We start from the raw sequence: 12,580 nt of genomic DNA on the forward strand, positions 1-12,580 counted from the left end.
GAGGAAAATTAGACTCCGAGAGTTCACGTCACATTCTTTGTGTGTGCGTGTGGATGTGTGCAGAGGCAGATACTGTATAGCTCCTACAAATGTTGGGGTTGGGAAATTCCTGCTGGATCGGCTCATTTGGTATTCATCCATCTGATTCTGCATTATAACAAAGATTCCATGATTTAAGACCACTAATGAATCACGCAATAAATGTTTTTGGCTGCTTTCGCACTGGATTTATGTTTTACAGTTTTGCTAAGTGCCACTGTTTTTTCAAAGTGGAATAATTGGAGTGTTTGAGTTTTCTCTTTGTTATTGATATCCTACCGAGAACCAGCGTCCTCTGCAGTAAACGTTTGTGTTTTGAGTAACTGGGCTATTTCTTTGCTGACATTTGCAACCCTGATAAAAGAAATAGACCAAAAACTAGCTGCCCCGAGGCTTCAACAAAGACGCCTCAAGCAAAAACTACTCTGTCACTAGTCAACATCCGTACTCTGTCAGGACTGTCACAAAACCTGCAAAAGTAATTTCTACATAGCACGGCCCCTGTCCCTTCGTGCTCTTAATAACCGAACATCCCAAATCCTTGACACACATGCCAGACTGACAGTTAAGCAAACATAATTTAACACCAAGATATTGCCGCTTACCCTGAACTTCTGCTAACAAAAAAAAAAGACAAATGGTTTCCATTGGTAGAACAGGATAAGCAGTAGAACATTATTGAGTGACATAACTGTGTTTTGTTCAGCAGAGAACACAAAAACTAATACAAATAAAAACAGAATAAATGAACAAATTAAAAAGATGTTTTGACAAAAAGACTTTTTGAATATAAGTAAAACTAAAATAATGTTATTTGGTAACAGTAGAAGGAAAATTCTAACACAAACAAATAGACGGCATAGATATTGAAAGGGTAAATGAAAACACATTTTTGGGTGTAATAATAGATGAAAAAATGAACTGGAAACGTCATGTAAAAAATATACAACATAAAGGAGCAAGAAATATGTCAATAATAAATAACGCAAAATATGTTCTGGACTATAATTCACTTCATATTCTTTACTGCTTGCTAGTGTTGCCATATCTGAGTTATTGTGCAGAAATATGGGGAAAAAACTACAAATGTGACCTTCATTCACTAATTGTGTTACAAAAAAGAACAATTAGAATAACACATAATGATGGATATAGAGAACACACAAAACCTTTATTTATTGAATCACAAATATTGAAATTCCACGATTCGGTGCATTTGCAAACAGCTAAACAATATATGCAAAGCAAACCATAACCTGCTACCCAAGAATGTACAACAATTATTCTCAGCTAAAGAAGAGGAATATTACCTTAGAAGAAAATCAAATTGAAAACATTTGTATGCACGTACAAAACTTAAAACCTTTTACATATCCGTATGTGGAATTAAATGGATTAACCAAAGAAGTCAAACAAAGCACTAATATGATCCAGTTTAAGAGACTGTTCAAACTACAAGTGTCCACAAATTACAAAGAACAATTATGATTAACATCTTCAACCATTTAAAAAAAAAACATTTTTAGATAATTGTTAATGTATTTAATATTTCTTTAATTACTATGGTATATTAATCATCTATCATTTATTTATTCACTGTTCTGATATAGAGAACAAGGAAATGGGATAAAATTGCTATGAAATGAAAAGGGGTAGAATTAAATAAGCTCAGCTTCTTCCTACTCCTTTTTGGACTCCTTTACATCAACGACAAAATAGAGGAAAACACAAATAAGCCACGTGAGCTCTGGAAAATTCTCAACAACCAGCTTCCTGGATGCAGCCAGAAACTTAAAACCAGACTCAACAACATCAACATCAAGGAGGGTGACTCCCTCATTACAGAAAAAATGGAGGTAGCAAGCAGACTTAACACCTTTTTCACCAGCATAGCCACAACTCTCGTTAACAAGCGGTCCCATCACTCTGGTTGCTTTGGTGTAGAACACATTAAAGCCTCTACAGAAAGCTGGGAGTAATCAACAACAATTTCAAATTAGAAATGGTCTCAGCTGACAAGCTGCTTAATAAATTGAGCGCGCTCCACCCAAACAAGGCCACTGGCCTTGACAATATCTCCCCCAGATTCCTCATGGACTCTGCCACCACCATTGCCCCGATTATCACACATATAATAAACCTCTCAATCAAACAAGGCCAAGTACCCAAAGATTTCAAGATAGCAAGAATAACCCCCCTTTATAAAAAATGAAGCAAATTAGAACCTGGTAACTACGGACCTGTTTCTATTCTCAGTTCCATTTAAAAAGTAATAGAAAAAAAGGCCTTGGACACCGTTAACCACGCTATACTGTTGGATAAGCTCAGAGCAATCGGATTCGATAAAACCTCATCGAGCTGGATGCAATCTTACTTGAAGGGGAGGAAACAGGTGGCAGAGGTGAACGGCACCGTGTCCCCTCCCCTCTCAGTAAGCACTGGAGTCCCCCAAGGCAGTATACTAGGACCTTTATTGTTCCTAATATACATAAATGACATGCAGTCAGCATGCGACTGAAATGTTCCTGTTTGCGGATGACTCGGCCCTGCTGGTATCTGGCAAGGTGGAACAAATCCTCAGTGCTGAACTCCTTAATATAAACGGAATCCGTCCTATTTGGGTCCCACATCAACCTTAAGAAAGTCAGTGACTTCACTATAAAAGTGGGTGACATTGTTATCACCAGGAAAGATGAGATCACCGACCTAGGTTCCATTCTAGAGGCCAATCTTTCCTGTGATAAAATGGCAACCAAGGTAATCAAAAAGGTTAACCAAAGAACGAGATTCCTCTACAGAATCTCCTCTCTGGTCAACAAAAGCACCTTGAAGATTCTAGCGGGAACTCTCATTCAACCTTTTTTCGATTACGCTTGCACCTCCTGGTACCCCAGCATCTCCAAAACCCTCAAATCTAGGCTCCAAACATCCCAGAATAAGCTAGTCCGGTTACTTTTAGACCTCCACCCCAGATCACACCTCACTCCAACCCACTTCTCAAAAGTGGGCTGGCTCAGGGTGGAGGACAGAGTAAAACAACTTGCACTGAGTCTAGTCTATAAAATCCGCTACACCTCCCTGATACCGAAGTACATGTCAAACTACTTCCTTAACGTAACCACCATAACCACAACACCAGGGAGAGCTCCACAGACCACGTTAAACCTAGATTCCGATCTAACAAAGGTCTTAACTCATTCTCTTTCTATGCCACATCAATGTGGAATGCATTCCCAACAGGTGTAAACGTAAGTGCATCTCTATCCTCCTTCAAAACCGCTCTAAAACAACATCTCCAGGCAACTTCAACCCTTTACTAATACCCTCCTCCATTCACATTCCATCTCCCCAGATTGTAAATAACCTAATGTACAAACCCCGTTTCCATATGAGTTGGGAAATGGTGTTAGATGTAAATATAAATGGAATACAATGATTTGCAAATCCTTTTCAACCCATATTCAATTGAATGCACAACAAAAACGAGATAGTTGATGTTCAAACTCATGAGTTTTATTTTTTTTTTGCAAATAATAATTAACACATTTTCAATGGGAGACAGGTCTGGACTGCAGGCAGGCCAGGAAAGTACCCGCACTCTTTTTTTTTTACGAAGCCACGCTGTTGTAACACTTGTCTTGCTGAAATAAGCAGGGGCGTCCATGATAACGTTGCTTGGATGACAACATATGTTGTTCCAAAACCTGTATGTACCTTTCAGCATTAATGGTGCCTTCACAGATGTGTAAGTTACAAATGCTTTGGGCACTAATACACCCCCATACCATCACAGATGCTGGCTTTTGAAATTCACGCCTATAACAATCCGAATGGTTATTTTCCTCTTTCTTCTGGAGGACACAACGTCCTCTGTTTCCAAATATGATTTGAATGTGGACTCGTCAGACCACAGAACACCTTTCCACTTTGCATCAGTCCATCTTAGGTGAGTTTGGGCCCAGCCAGGCCAGCGGCTTTTCAGGACATTGTTGATAAATGGGTTTGGCTTTGCATGGTAGAGTTTTAAAGGCCTACTGAAACCCACTACTACCGACCACGCAGTCTGATAGTTTATACATCAATGATGAAATATTAACATTGCAACACATGCCAATACGGCCGGTTTAGTTTACTGAATTGCAATTTTTTAAATTTCCCGCGAGGTATCCTGTTGAAAACGTCGCGGAATGATGACGCATGCGCGTGACGTCTCGGGTTGTAACAGACATTTTTTTCCAGCCCGATCCAAGCTATAAGTAGTCTACTTTAATCGCATAATTACACAGTATTCTGGACATCTGTATTGCTGAATCTTTTGCAATTTGTTCAATTAATAATGGACACCTCAAAGTAGAAAGATGGAGGTAGGAAGCGGTGTATTAAAAATTCCCGAAGGTGAAACTTTACTATGGAACAGAGCGGTCAAGCGAACATGGATCCCGACCACATGTCAACCGGCAGGTTTCGGTGAGAAAATTGTGGTAATAAGCCGGCTCTTACCGGAGACATCAGCGGAGCTTGCATCCTGCTGAAGCTGCTGCGGACTATTACCTCCTCCCACCGGAGACACTGGCGTTCAACACAACTGTGGCCACACCCCTCCGACTTTCAGGAACTATATAATCTCACTAAAACACTAGTAACACAATAGGCAGATAAGGGATTTTCCAGAATTATCCTAGTAAATGTGTCTAATAACATCTGAATCGCTCTCACTGCCCTCGCCTTTTTTTCCCTTTTTTTTTTCTAGTCCTTCACTCTCATTTTCCTAATCCACGAATCTTCCATCCTCGCTCACATTAATGGGGAAATTGTCGCTTTCTTGGTCCGAATCGCTCTAGCTGCTGCTGGCTATGATTACAAACAATGTGAGGATGTAAGTAGCCCTACAACCCATGACGTCACGCGCACATCATCTGCTAATGCTACTGCTTTTTTATTCGCGACCAAAAGTTGTGAACTTTATCGTTGATATTCTCTACTAAATCCTTTCAGCAAAAATATGGCAATATCGCGAAATGATCAAGTATGACACATTGAATGGACCTGCTATACCCGTTTGAATAAAAAAAAATTCATTTCAGTAGGCCTTTTACTTGCACTTACAAATGTAGCGTAGTGACCAACTGTAGTTACTAACATTGGTCTTATGAAGTGTTCCTGAGCCCATGTGGTAATATCCTTTGCACACTGATGTCGGTTTTTTATTCAGTACCGCCTGAGGGATCAAAAGTCCGTAATATCGTTTACGTGCAGTGATTTCTCCAGATTCTTTGAACTTTTTGATGATTTTACGGACCGTAGATGGTAAAATCCCTAAATTCCTTGCAATAGCTTGTTGAGTAATGTTGTTCTAAAACTGTTCAACAATTTGCTTACAAAGTGGTGACCCTCACCCCATTCTTGTTTGTGAATTACTTAGCATTTCATGGAAGCTGCTTTTATACCCAATCATGGCACACAATTGTTCCCAATTAGCCTGCACACCTGTGGGATGCCCCATATAAGTGGCTGATGAGCATTCCTCAACTTAATCAGTATTTATTGCCACATTTCCCAACTTCTTTGTCACATGTTGCTGGCATCAAATTCTAAAGTTACTGATTATTTGCAAAAAAAAAAAATGTTTATCAGTTTGAACATCAAATATGTTGTCTTTGTAGCATATTCAACTGAATATGGGTTAAAAATGATTTGAAAATCATTGTATTCCGTTTATATTTATATCTAACACAATTTCCCAACTCATATGGAAACAGGGTTTGTAAATAATAAAATGTATTTCTAATGTATATACTTGTTCTTATGCTATCTGTACTCACTATGTTCTTTGCTCGCTGTACATATCCTACTAAGTAAAACCTACACTGTTTCAATGTCCATTTCTCTGTTGATGCAATTGTTGATGACTTAAGTACTGTGCATGGGTGAATGTGGAGGTAGTGTCAAAGCGCTTTGAGTACCTTGAAGTAGTGATGGGATCGGCAGTTCTTTTCAATCAATGTTTACTTTTGACTGTACTGAATCACTAGAATCAGTTCCTTAAATTGATTCGTTCAAAAGATTCGTTCACCGAATCACTTCTGCAGCAGCAGTTCTGTGTGTAGGTCGGCGAATCATGAGTCAGTCAGTAACAGCTTCCCCAGCAGCTTATCTCGGTGTGTGTCAGTTCGCGAACGACACAAGCCCTCAGCACCCAATGAACGACGCGCACAGTGACTGAACGAGATCCTCAATGTGAGGTCGTCCTCCGTGACACAGTCAGTTCTCTGTGTCAGTAGGTTCGCGAATCGCGAATCCTGATTCTGAATGAGTGAGTGAGTGCAGCGCGAACGTGATTTACGTCCTCAGCGACAACCAGTCAGTTCTTGTAGGTTCGTGAATCACTCAGTTCCAGCTCTGTGGGCCAGAGGGCGACAGACATGAATCGCTCTCTGCCAAAACAAATATTAATTAAGAAACCCTTAACAAATGCCAACATAAAAACTAAATGTTCTGTAGCAAAGAAAATGTAAACTTAAATATGCAAACAAAAAGAAAATAAATACCTTCAAAATAAAACTAATAAATTAAGAGGCAGAAATGCCAACATAAAAACTAAATGTTCTGTAGCCCACGTTTAAAAATATAACAAGGAAAATATCAACTTAAATGTGCAAACAAAAAGAAAATAAATAGGCTACCTTAAATAAAACAAAACAAATATTAAACCAAGTGCCAGAAATGCCAACATAAAAACTAAAATATCTATAACTTACATTTAAAAATATAAAAATGGAAATATCAACTTAAATATGCAATAAAAATTGTATGTGTTGAGATAATGGGGACGGGGCACATGTGTGTGTTTGTTTTCATGTGGCTTGAGTCAACATTAGCCGTTAGCTTGAAGAATGAATGGAGAACGGATGCCAATGGCATGAAAAATATCCCCGCGACGGGAGGAGAATCACTCGCGGCATTGGGGCAAGCAGAGCAGAGAGCGAGACCGTTGTCGTTCACTGAGTGATTCATGTCGTTAATCCGCGGTGAACGAATCGTTCGCTCAGTCCCTCCACCTCCCCCATGATGAGTAGCTGGCTGGGTCGAGGGTTCAGTGAGTCACCGAATTCGCCAGTTCCACTCATACCGGCATGGTGGCGGCGCAGCTCAACTGAACTGAGAAAGGAATGAATCAGTTCATGAAGTGATTCGGTTCAGTACGGTCACTCAAAAGATTCGTTCATTCAAATGAATCTTTCGCGAACGACACAACACTACCTTGAAGGTAGAAATGCGATATACAAGTACAACCCATTTCCCATTTAAAGCTCCTCATCCCACCCCCCGGATTGTAAATAATGTAAATAATTTAATGTATATACTATGATGATTAACCTATGTGATGACTGTATTATGCTGATAGTATATATTTGTACCATGAAATGATATATGTGGACCCCAACTTAAACAAGTTTAAAAACTTATTCGGGTGTTACCATTTAGTGGTCAATTGTACGGAATATATACTGTACTGTGCAATCTACTAATACAAGTTTCAATCAATCAATCAAACGTGCTGTAATGAATTAACTGGAAAGATGTGATGCATTCTATTGTATCGTATGCATGTTTGAAAAAAAACTGAAACTGAACTGAACAGAAATTGTCACCTTTTTGTCTTTGTCCCTAGGTGGCCAACTTGCTGCGACTCTTTCAGATCCCTCAGATCAGCTATGCGTCCACCAGTGCCAAACTCAGTGACAAGACACGATATGACTACTTTGCCCGCACAGTGCCCCCCGATTTTTTTCAGGCTAAGGCCATGGCTGAAATCTTACGTTACTTTAACTGGACGTACGTATCAACAGTGGCATCAGAAGGGGACTACGGTGAGACTGGAATCGACGCCTTTCAGCAGGAGGCTCGGGCCCGCCAAATCTGCATTGCCACTTCGGCCAAGGTGAGCCGTTCCATGAGCCGATGGAGCTATGAGAACGTGATTCGCTCCCTGCAGCAGAAGTCCAATGCCAGGGTAGTGATCCTGTTCACACGCAGCGAGGATGCTCGTGAGCTTCTGGTTGCGGCCAACCGCATGAACGTCTCCTTCATTTGGGTGGCCAGTGACGGCTGGGGGGCACAAGAGAGTGTGGTGAGAGGCAGTGAAGTTGTTGCTGATGGCGCTTTCACCATTGAACTGGCTTCCTATCAGATCCCACAGTTTAACGACTACTTCACTGCTCTCCATCCGTACAACAACACCAGAAATCCTTGGTTTAGAGAGTTCTGGGAGAACCAGTTTCAATGCAGCCTCAATGATTTAAGTTGTGGGAAGCACTCCCTGCGAGAGGCTCCGTTTCAACCCGAATCCAAGATCATGTTTGTGGTAAATGCCGTTTATGCCATGGCCACCGCATTACACAACATGAGGCAGGCCTTGTGCCAAAACTCTACCAAGGTCTGCGACGCTCTTAAACCTGGCAACGGCAGGAAGTTTTATCGGGACTACATTCTCAAGACCAAGTTTGAAGGTGAGTAAAATCCTCAACATGACAGATTTTCATTCATTTCTTTATATTTATTAATTTCATTATTTTTATATATTTATTTTAGAATATTGGACTGACTGTATTATATACTTGTAACTAGGGGCGTCCTGATCCAGTTTTTACAGTTTATAAAATCTACAAGGTTTGATATATCTACTATACAAGCAGTCTGTTCTGCTCCTGCTAAAGTCTCTTCCTGCAAGCTCAGCAAAAGGATAACAGGTCGTCTTCATTTGTGAGCCTTTTAGAAGTCTTTACTTTAAAAGACTGTAAAACTGAATTTACAGATATGGAGTACCGTATTTTCCGGACCATAAGGTGCACTTAAAATCGTTTTTTCCCCCCTCAAAACCTGACAGCGCGTCTTATAACTCGGTGCGCCTAATGTACAGAATAATTCTGGTTTTGCTTATCGACCTCAAAGAAATGTTATCTGATACATAGTGTGACCAGGAAATGGCAGTCAAAAGAGAGTTGTGTAGACTGCAATATGACTCAAGTAAACAACACCAACATTTAATATGTTCCATTGATAATATAGAATATTACAAGCTCAAAAATCTATCAAAATGTTTTAGTACGACTTTGGTAAGGTAGGAATTTGCACCACTTGATGGATTGTCGGCGCATTAAACAAATGAGTATTATTATGGTATGTATATAATCTAAGACATATTATCTGGTGTTTTGTTTCGCAATATTATGCAAAAACAACTTTTCTTACCTTCTGGTACCTGCTGATCTGTATTTGGGATCTGCATAAATCCTGAAAAATTGCGCGAATCGCCTTTGTAGTCTGTGCGACCCCTTGTCGACTTGTTATGGGACATTCATTCACTGCTGTTGCCATTTCTAATACAAAGTAGTGTAAAGTTCTTATTTATATCTGTCAGTAAACTCGCCATGCAAGCGCTAAAACATACCGGTGTAGGGAGTTTACATTTATCACCCAAGGAACTTAAGTTATTACAGAGTTCCGGTGGGACGTTTTTTCACGGGACAGATTTCCGGCCTTGTTGTTGTTTCCGGATGAGGAGATGCTGCTCCGTTTTTGATTTACATAAAGTCTGAATGTCATTAAAACAGTTAGCTCCATCTTTTCACACTTTTTCCACTCCCGCCTTTGCACGCTACACCGCTACAACAAAAATGATGGGGAGTCTCTGCCGAAGATGAGCCACTGTCAGAGCGACTATCAGAAAACGGCTAGAAGATGATCTGCAAAACATAATCTATGCAACATTTTGACCAAACAACCACCACAAGGAAGTGTTTTCAATTTAGAAAAAAAAGAAAATAATAATATGATTCCTTTAATGTGCCCTATTATCCGGTGCGCCTTATCTATGAAAAAAAGATAGAAAATAGACCATTCATCGGCACTGCCCCCTATGGTCCGGTATTTATGACATTCCACCATAAAATAAATGCATTAAAACAAATGTGGTAACCTATTGCTAATTTTACATTGCATATGTCATACACATGCTAATTATCATTACATTTCAACGCCTCCAGATTTGGCAATCAAAACTGCAACAATAATGCACATTGGTGTGTACAAAATACAATACTTCCTGGAAAAGACTTTATTGGACTCCGACTGGCACAATAAACTTAATGGCAGAGACTACTTCTTGACTACAGCAGCAGTTCAGGACAAATAAAAAAATAAATGCACACTGCCAAATTAAACTCAGGAGTATAACAAATCAATATGTAACAAATAGGACACTGAACATTTCAGACTCTGCTCGAGTACTTCCATCCAGATGCGCCAGGATACAGTATGCTAAGTCCAAGTAATCACAACAACATATTACTTGATCAATCCTTTATTTAACATTCCACACTAATAAATATGTCAAAAGCATGTATTATTTGTGTAGACATTGTATCAAAATGATATCGGTATCAGCCAATAGTCAAGACTGCAATGTCTGTATCGTCAATCCATCCATCCATTTTTCTACCTCTTGTCCAGGGGTGTTGGAGCCTGTCCCAGCGGCACTCGGGCAAAAGGCAGGCTACACCCACTCTGGACGAGTCTGTCTGTATCGTATTGCAAGTAAAACAGTTGTATTGGGATACCCCTTCTTCTAACATCCTTTAACTTTGTAAATATTATTATGTATTGCACCAGATTTATACTGCAGTAAAAGTAAAAGTGCAGGTTGTAGTACTACTCCAAATTGCTTCAACATCAAAGAAAATATTTTTCTTCTGCTTGTCTGGGCTGCATCGGAGAAGCAGTACAAAACATACAACAGGCGAGGCTAATGTAAAGCTGGTGTACATCAAAATTGTCGTCATTGTTGTTCCCTTGATTGAAATGGACCTTCTCGGTGTGATTTCAGCCATCTGTTTACGAGAGTTATTACTTTTACAGGAACTATATGCATGGTATGCCAGTTAATGGCTTATTGGCTAATGATTGAATGATTAAGTTAAAGTACCAATGATTGTCACACACACACTAGATGTGGTGAACTTTGTCCTCTGCATTTGACCCATCCTCTTGATCACTCCCTGGGAAGTGAGGGGAGCAGTTGGCAGCAGCGGTGCCGCGCCCGGGAATCATTTATGGTGATTTAACCCCCAATTCAAACCCTTGATGCTGAGTGCCAAGCAGGGAGGCAATGGGTCCCATTTTTTTATAGTATTTGGTCTGACTCGGCTGGGGTTTGAACTCCCAACCTACCGATCTCAGGGCGGACACTCTAACCACTAGGCCACTGAGTAGGTTATTGCATTGCATTATTGCAATTTCAGAGGTCATTAGATATGTTATAAGATTTTGGAGGTCAGCAACAATATGTGCTTATTAACATCAATGTGTTAGGTATTGTATTTTAACCTTTTTTTCATTAATTGTCCCCAACAGCACCATTTCGCCCCCCAGAGACGGATAACTTTGTTAGTTTTGACGCCTTTGGAGATAGCTTCGGCCGCTACAACATTTTCCACTATCACAAGGAGGGTGGACGCTACATTTATCACAAAGTTGGTTACTGGGCTCAGAGCTTGACCCTGAACACGAGCCTGATCCCATGGGATGGACATGGTGCGCCCACCTCCCAGTGTAGTGACCCCTGCAGTAAGAACGAGGTGAAGAGTATGCAGCCAGGGGACGTGTGCTGCTGGATCTGCATCCCTTGCCAGTCCTACCAGTACTTGCAGGATGAGTTCACATGTGCCGACTGCAGCTTTGGACAGTGGCCTCTGGCTAATCTGACAGGTTGTTATGACCTACCTGAGGAGTACATCCGCTGGGAAGACGCCTGGGCAATTGGACCTGTCACCATTTCCTGTCTCGGGATGATGTCCACTCTCTTTGTCATCGGCCTGTTCTTCAAACACAACGAGACCCCCGTGGTAAAGGCCAGTGGACGTGAGCTCTCGTATATTCTTCTGTTGGGGGTGCTGATGTGCTATACGATGACTTTCATATACATTGCCAAACCTTCCACGGCAGTTTGTACGCTGCGCCGCCTGGGCTTAGGAACTTCCTTTGCCGTATGCTACTCAGCCCTCTTGACCAAGACAAATCGCATTGCTCGGATCTTCAGTGGGGTTAAGGGCGGTGCCCAGCGACCTCGATTTATCAGCCCAGCCTCCCAGGTTGCCATCTGTGGAGGTCTGATCTCCTGCCAGCTGATCGTGGTGGTGGTCTGGCTGCTCGTGGAAGCTCCAGGAGTGAGAAAGGAAGTAAGCCCGGAGAAGAGAGATGTGGTCACCCTCAAATGTAACAGCAAGGACTCGAGCATGCTTTTGTCTCTTACCTACAACTGCATCCTGATCATTCTCTGCACGGTTTACGCCTTCAAGACCCGCAAGTGCCCCGAAAACTTCAATGAAGCCAAGTTCATTGGGTTTACCATGTACACGACCTGCATCATCTGGCTGGCTTTTCAGCCCATTTTCTATGTCACTGCCAGTGACTACAGGGTGAGTCAAAAATGTGACTTCCATGTATCCTCTTGACAACCAGCGTTTTCTGCAGTGGACATTTG

The 12,580-nt window shown here is 41.0% G+C and overlaps 1 protein-coding gene across 1 annotated transcript in view; it reads left to right on the forward strand.

The window, feature by feature from the left end:
• Window positions 1-12,580, forward strand: part of grm2a (glutamate receptor, metabotropic 2a) — a 133,753-nt gene that overhangs the window by 86,978 nt on the left and 34,195 nt on the right. Inside the window, exons 3-4 of the mRNA XM_061922690.1 lie at window positions 7,712-8,549; window positions 11,452-12,515. Of these exons, the coding sequence (XP_061778674.1) occupies window positions 7,712-8,549; window positions 11,452-12,515 (1,902 nt within the window). The remainder of the gene's footprint in view (window positions 1-7,711; window positions 8,550-11,451; window positions 12,516-12,580) is intronic.

The sequence above is a fragment of the Nerophis ophidion genome, linkage group LG16 (genome assembly GCF_033978795.1).
Source record: "Nerophis ophidion isolate RoL-2023_Sa linkage group LG16, RoL_Noph_v1.0, whole genome shotgun sequence".
NCBI classification, from domain to species: Eukaryota; Metazoa; Chordata; class Actinopteri; order Syngnathiformes; family Syngnathidae; genus Nerophis; species Nerophis ophidion.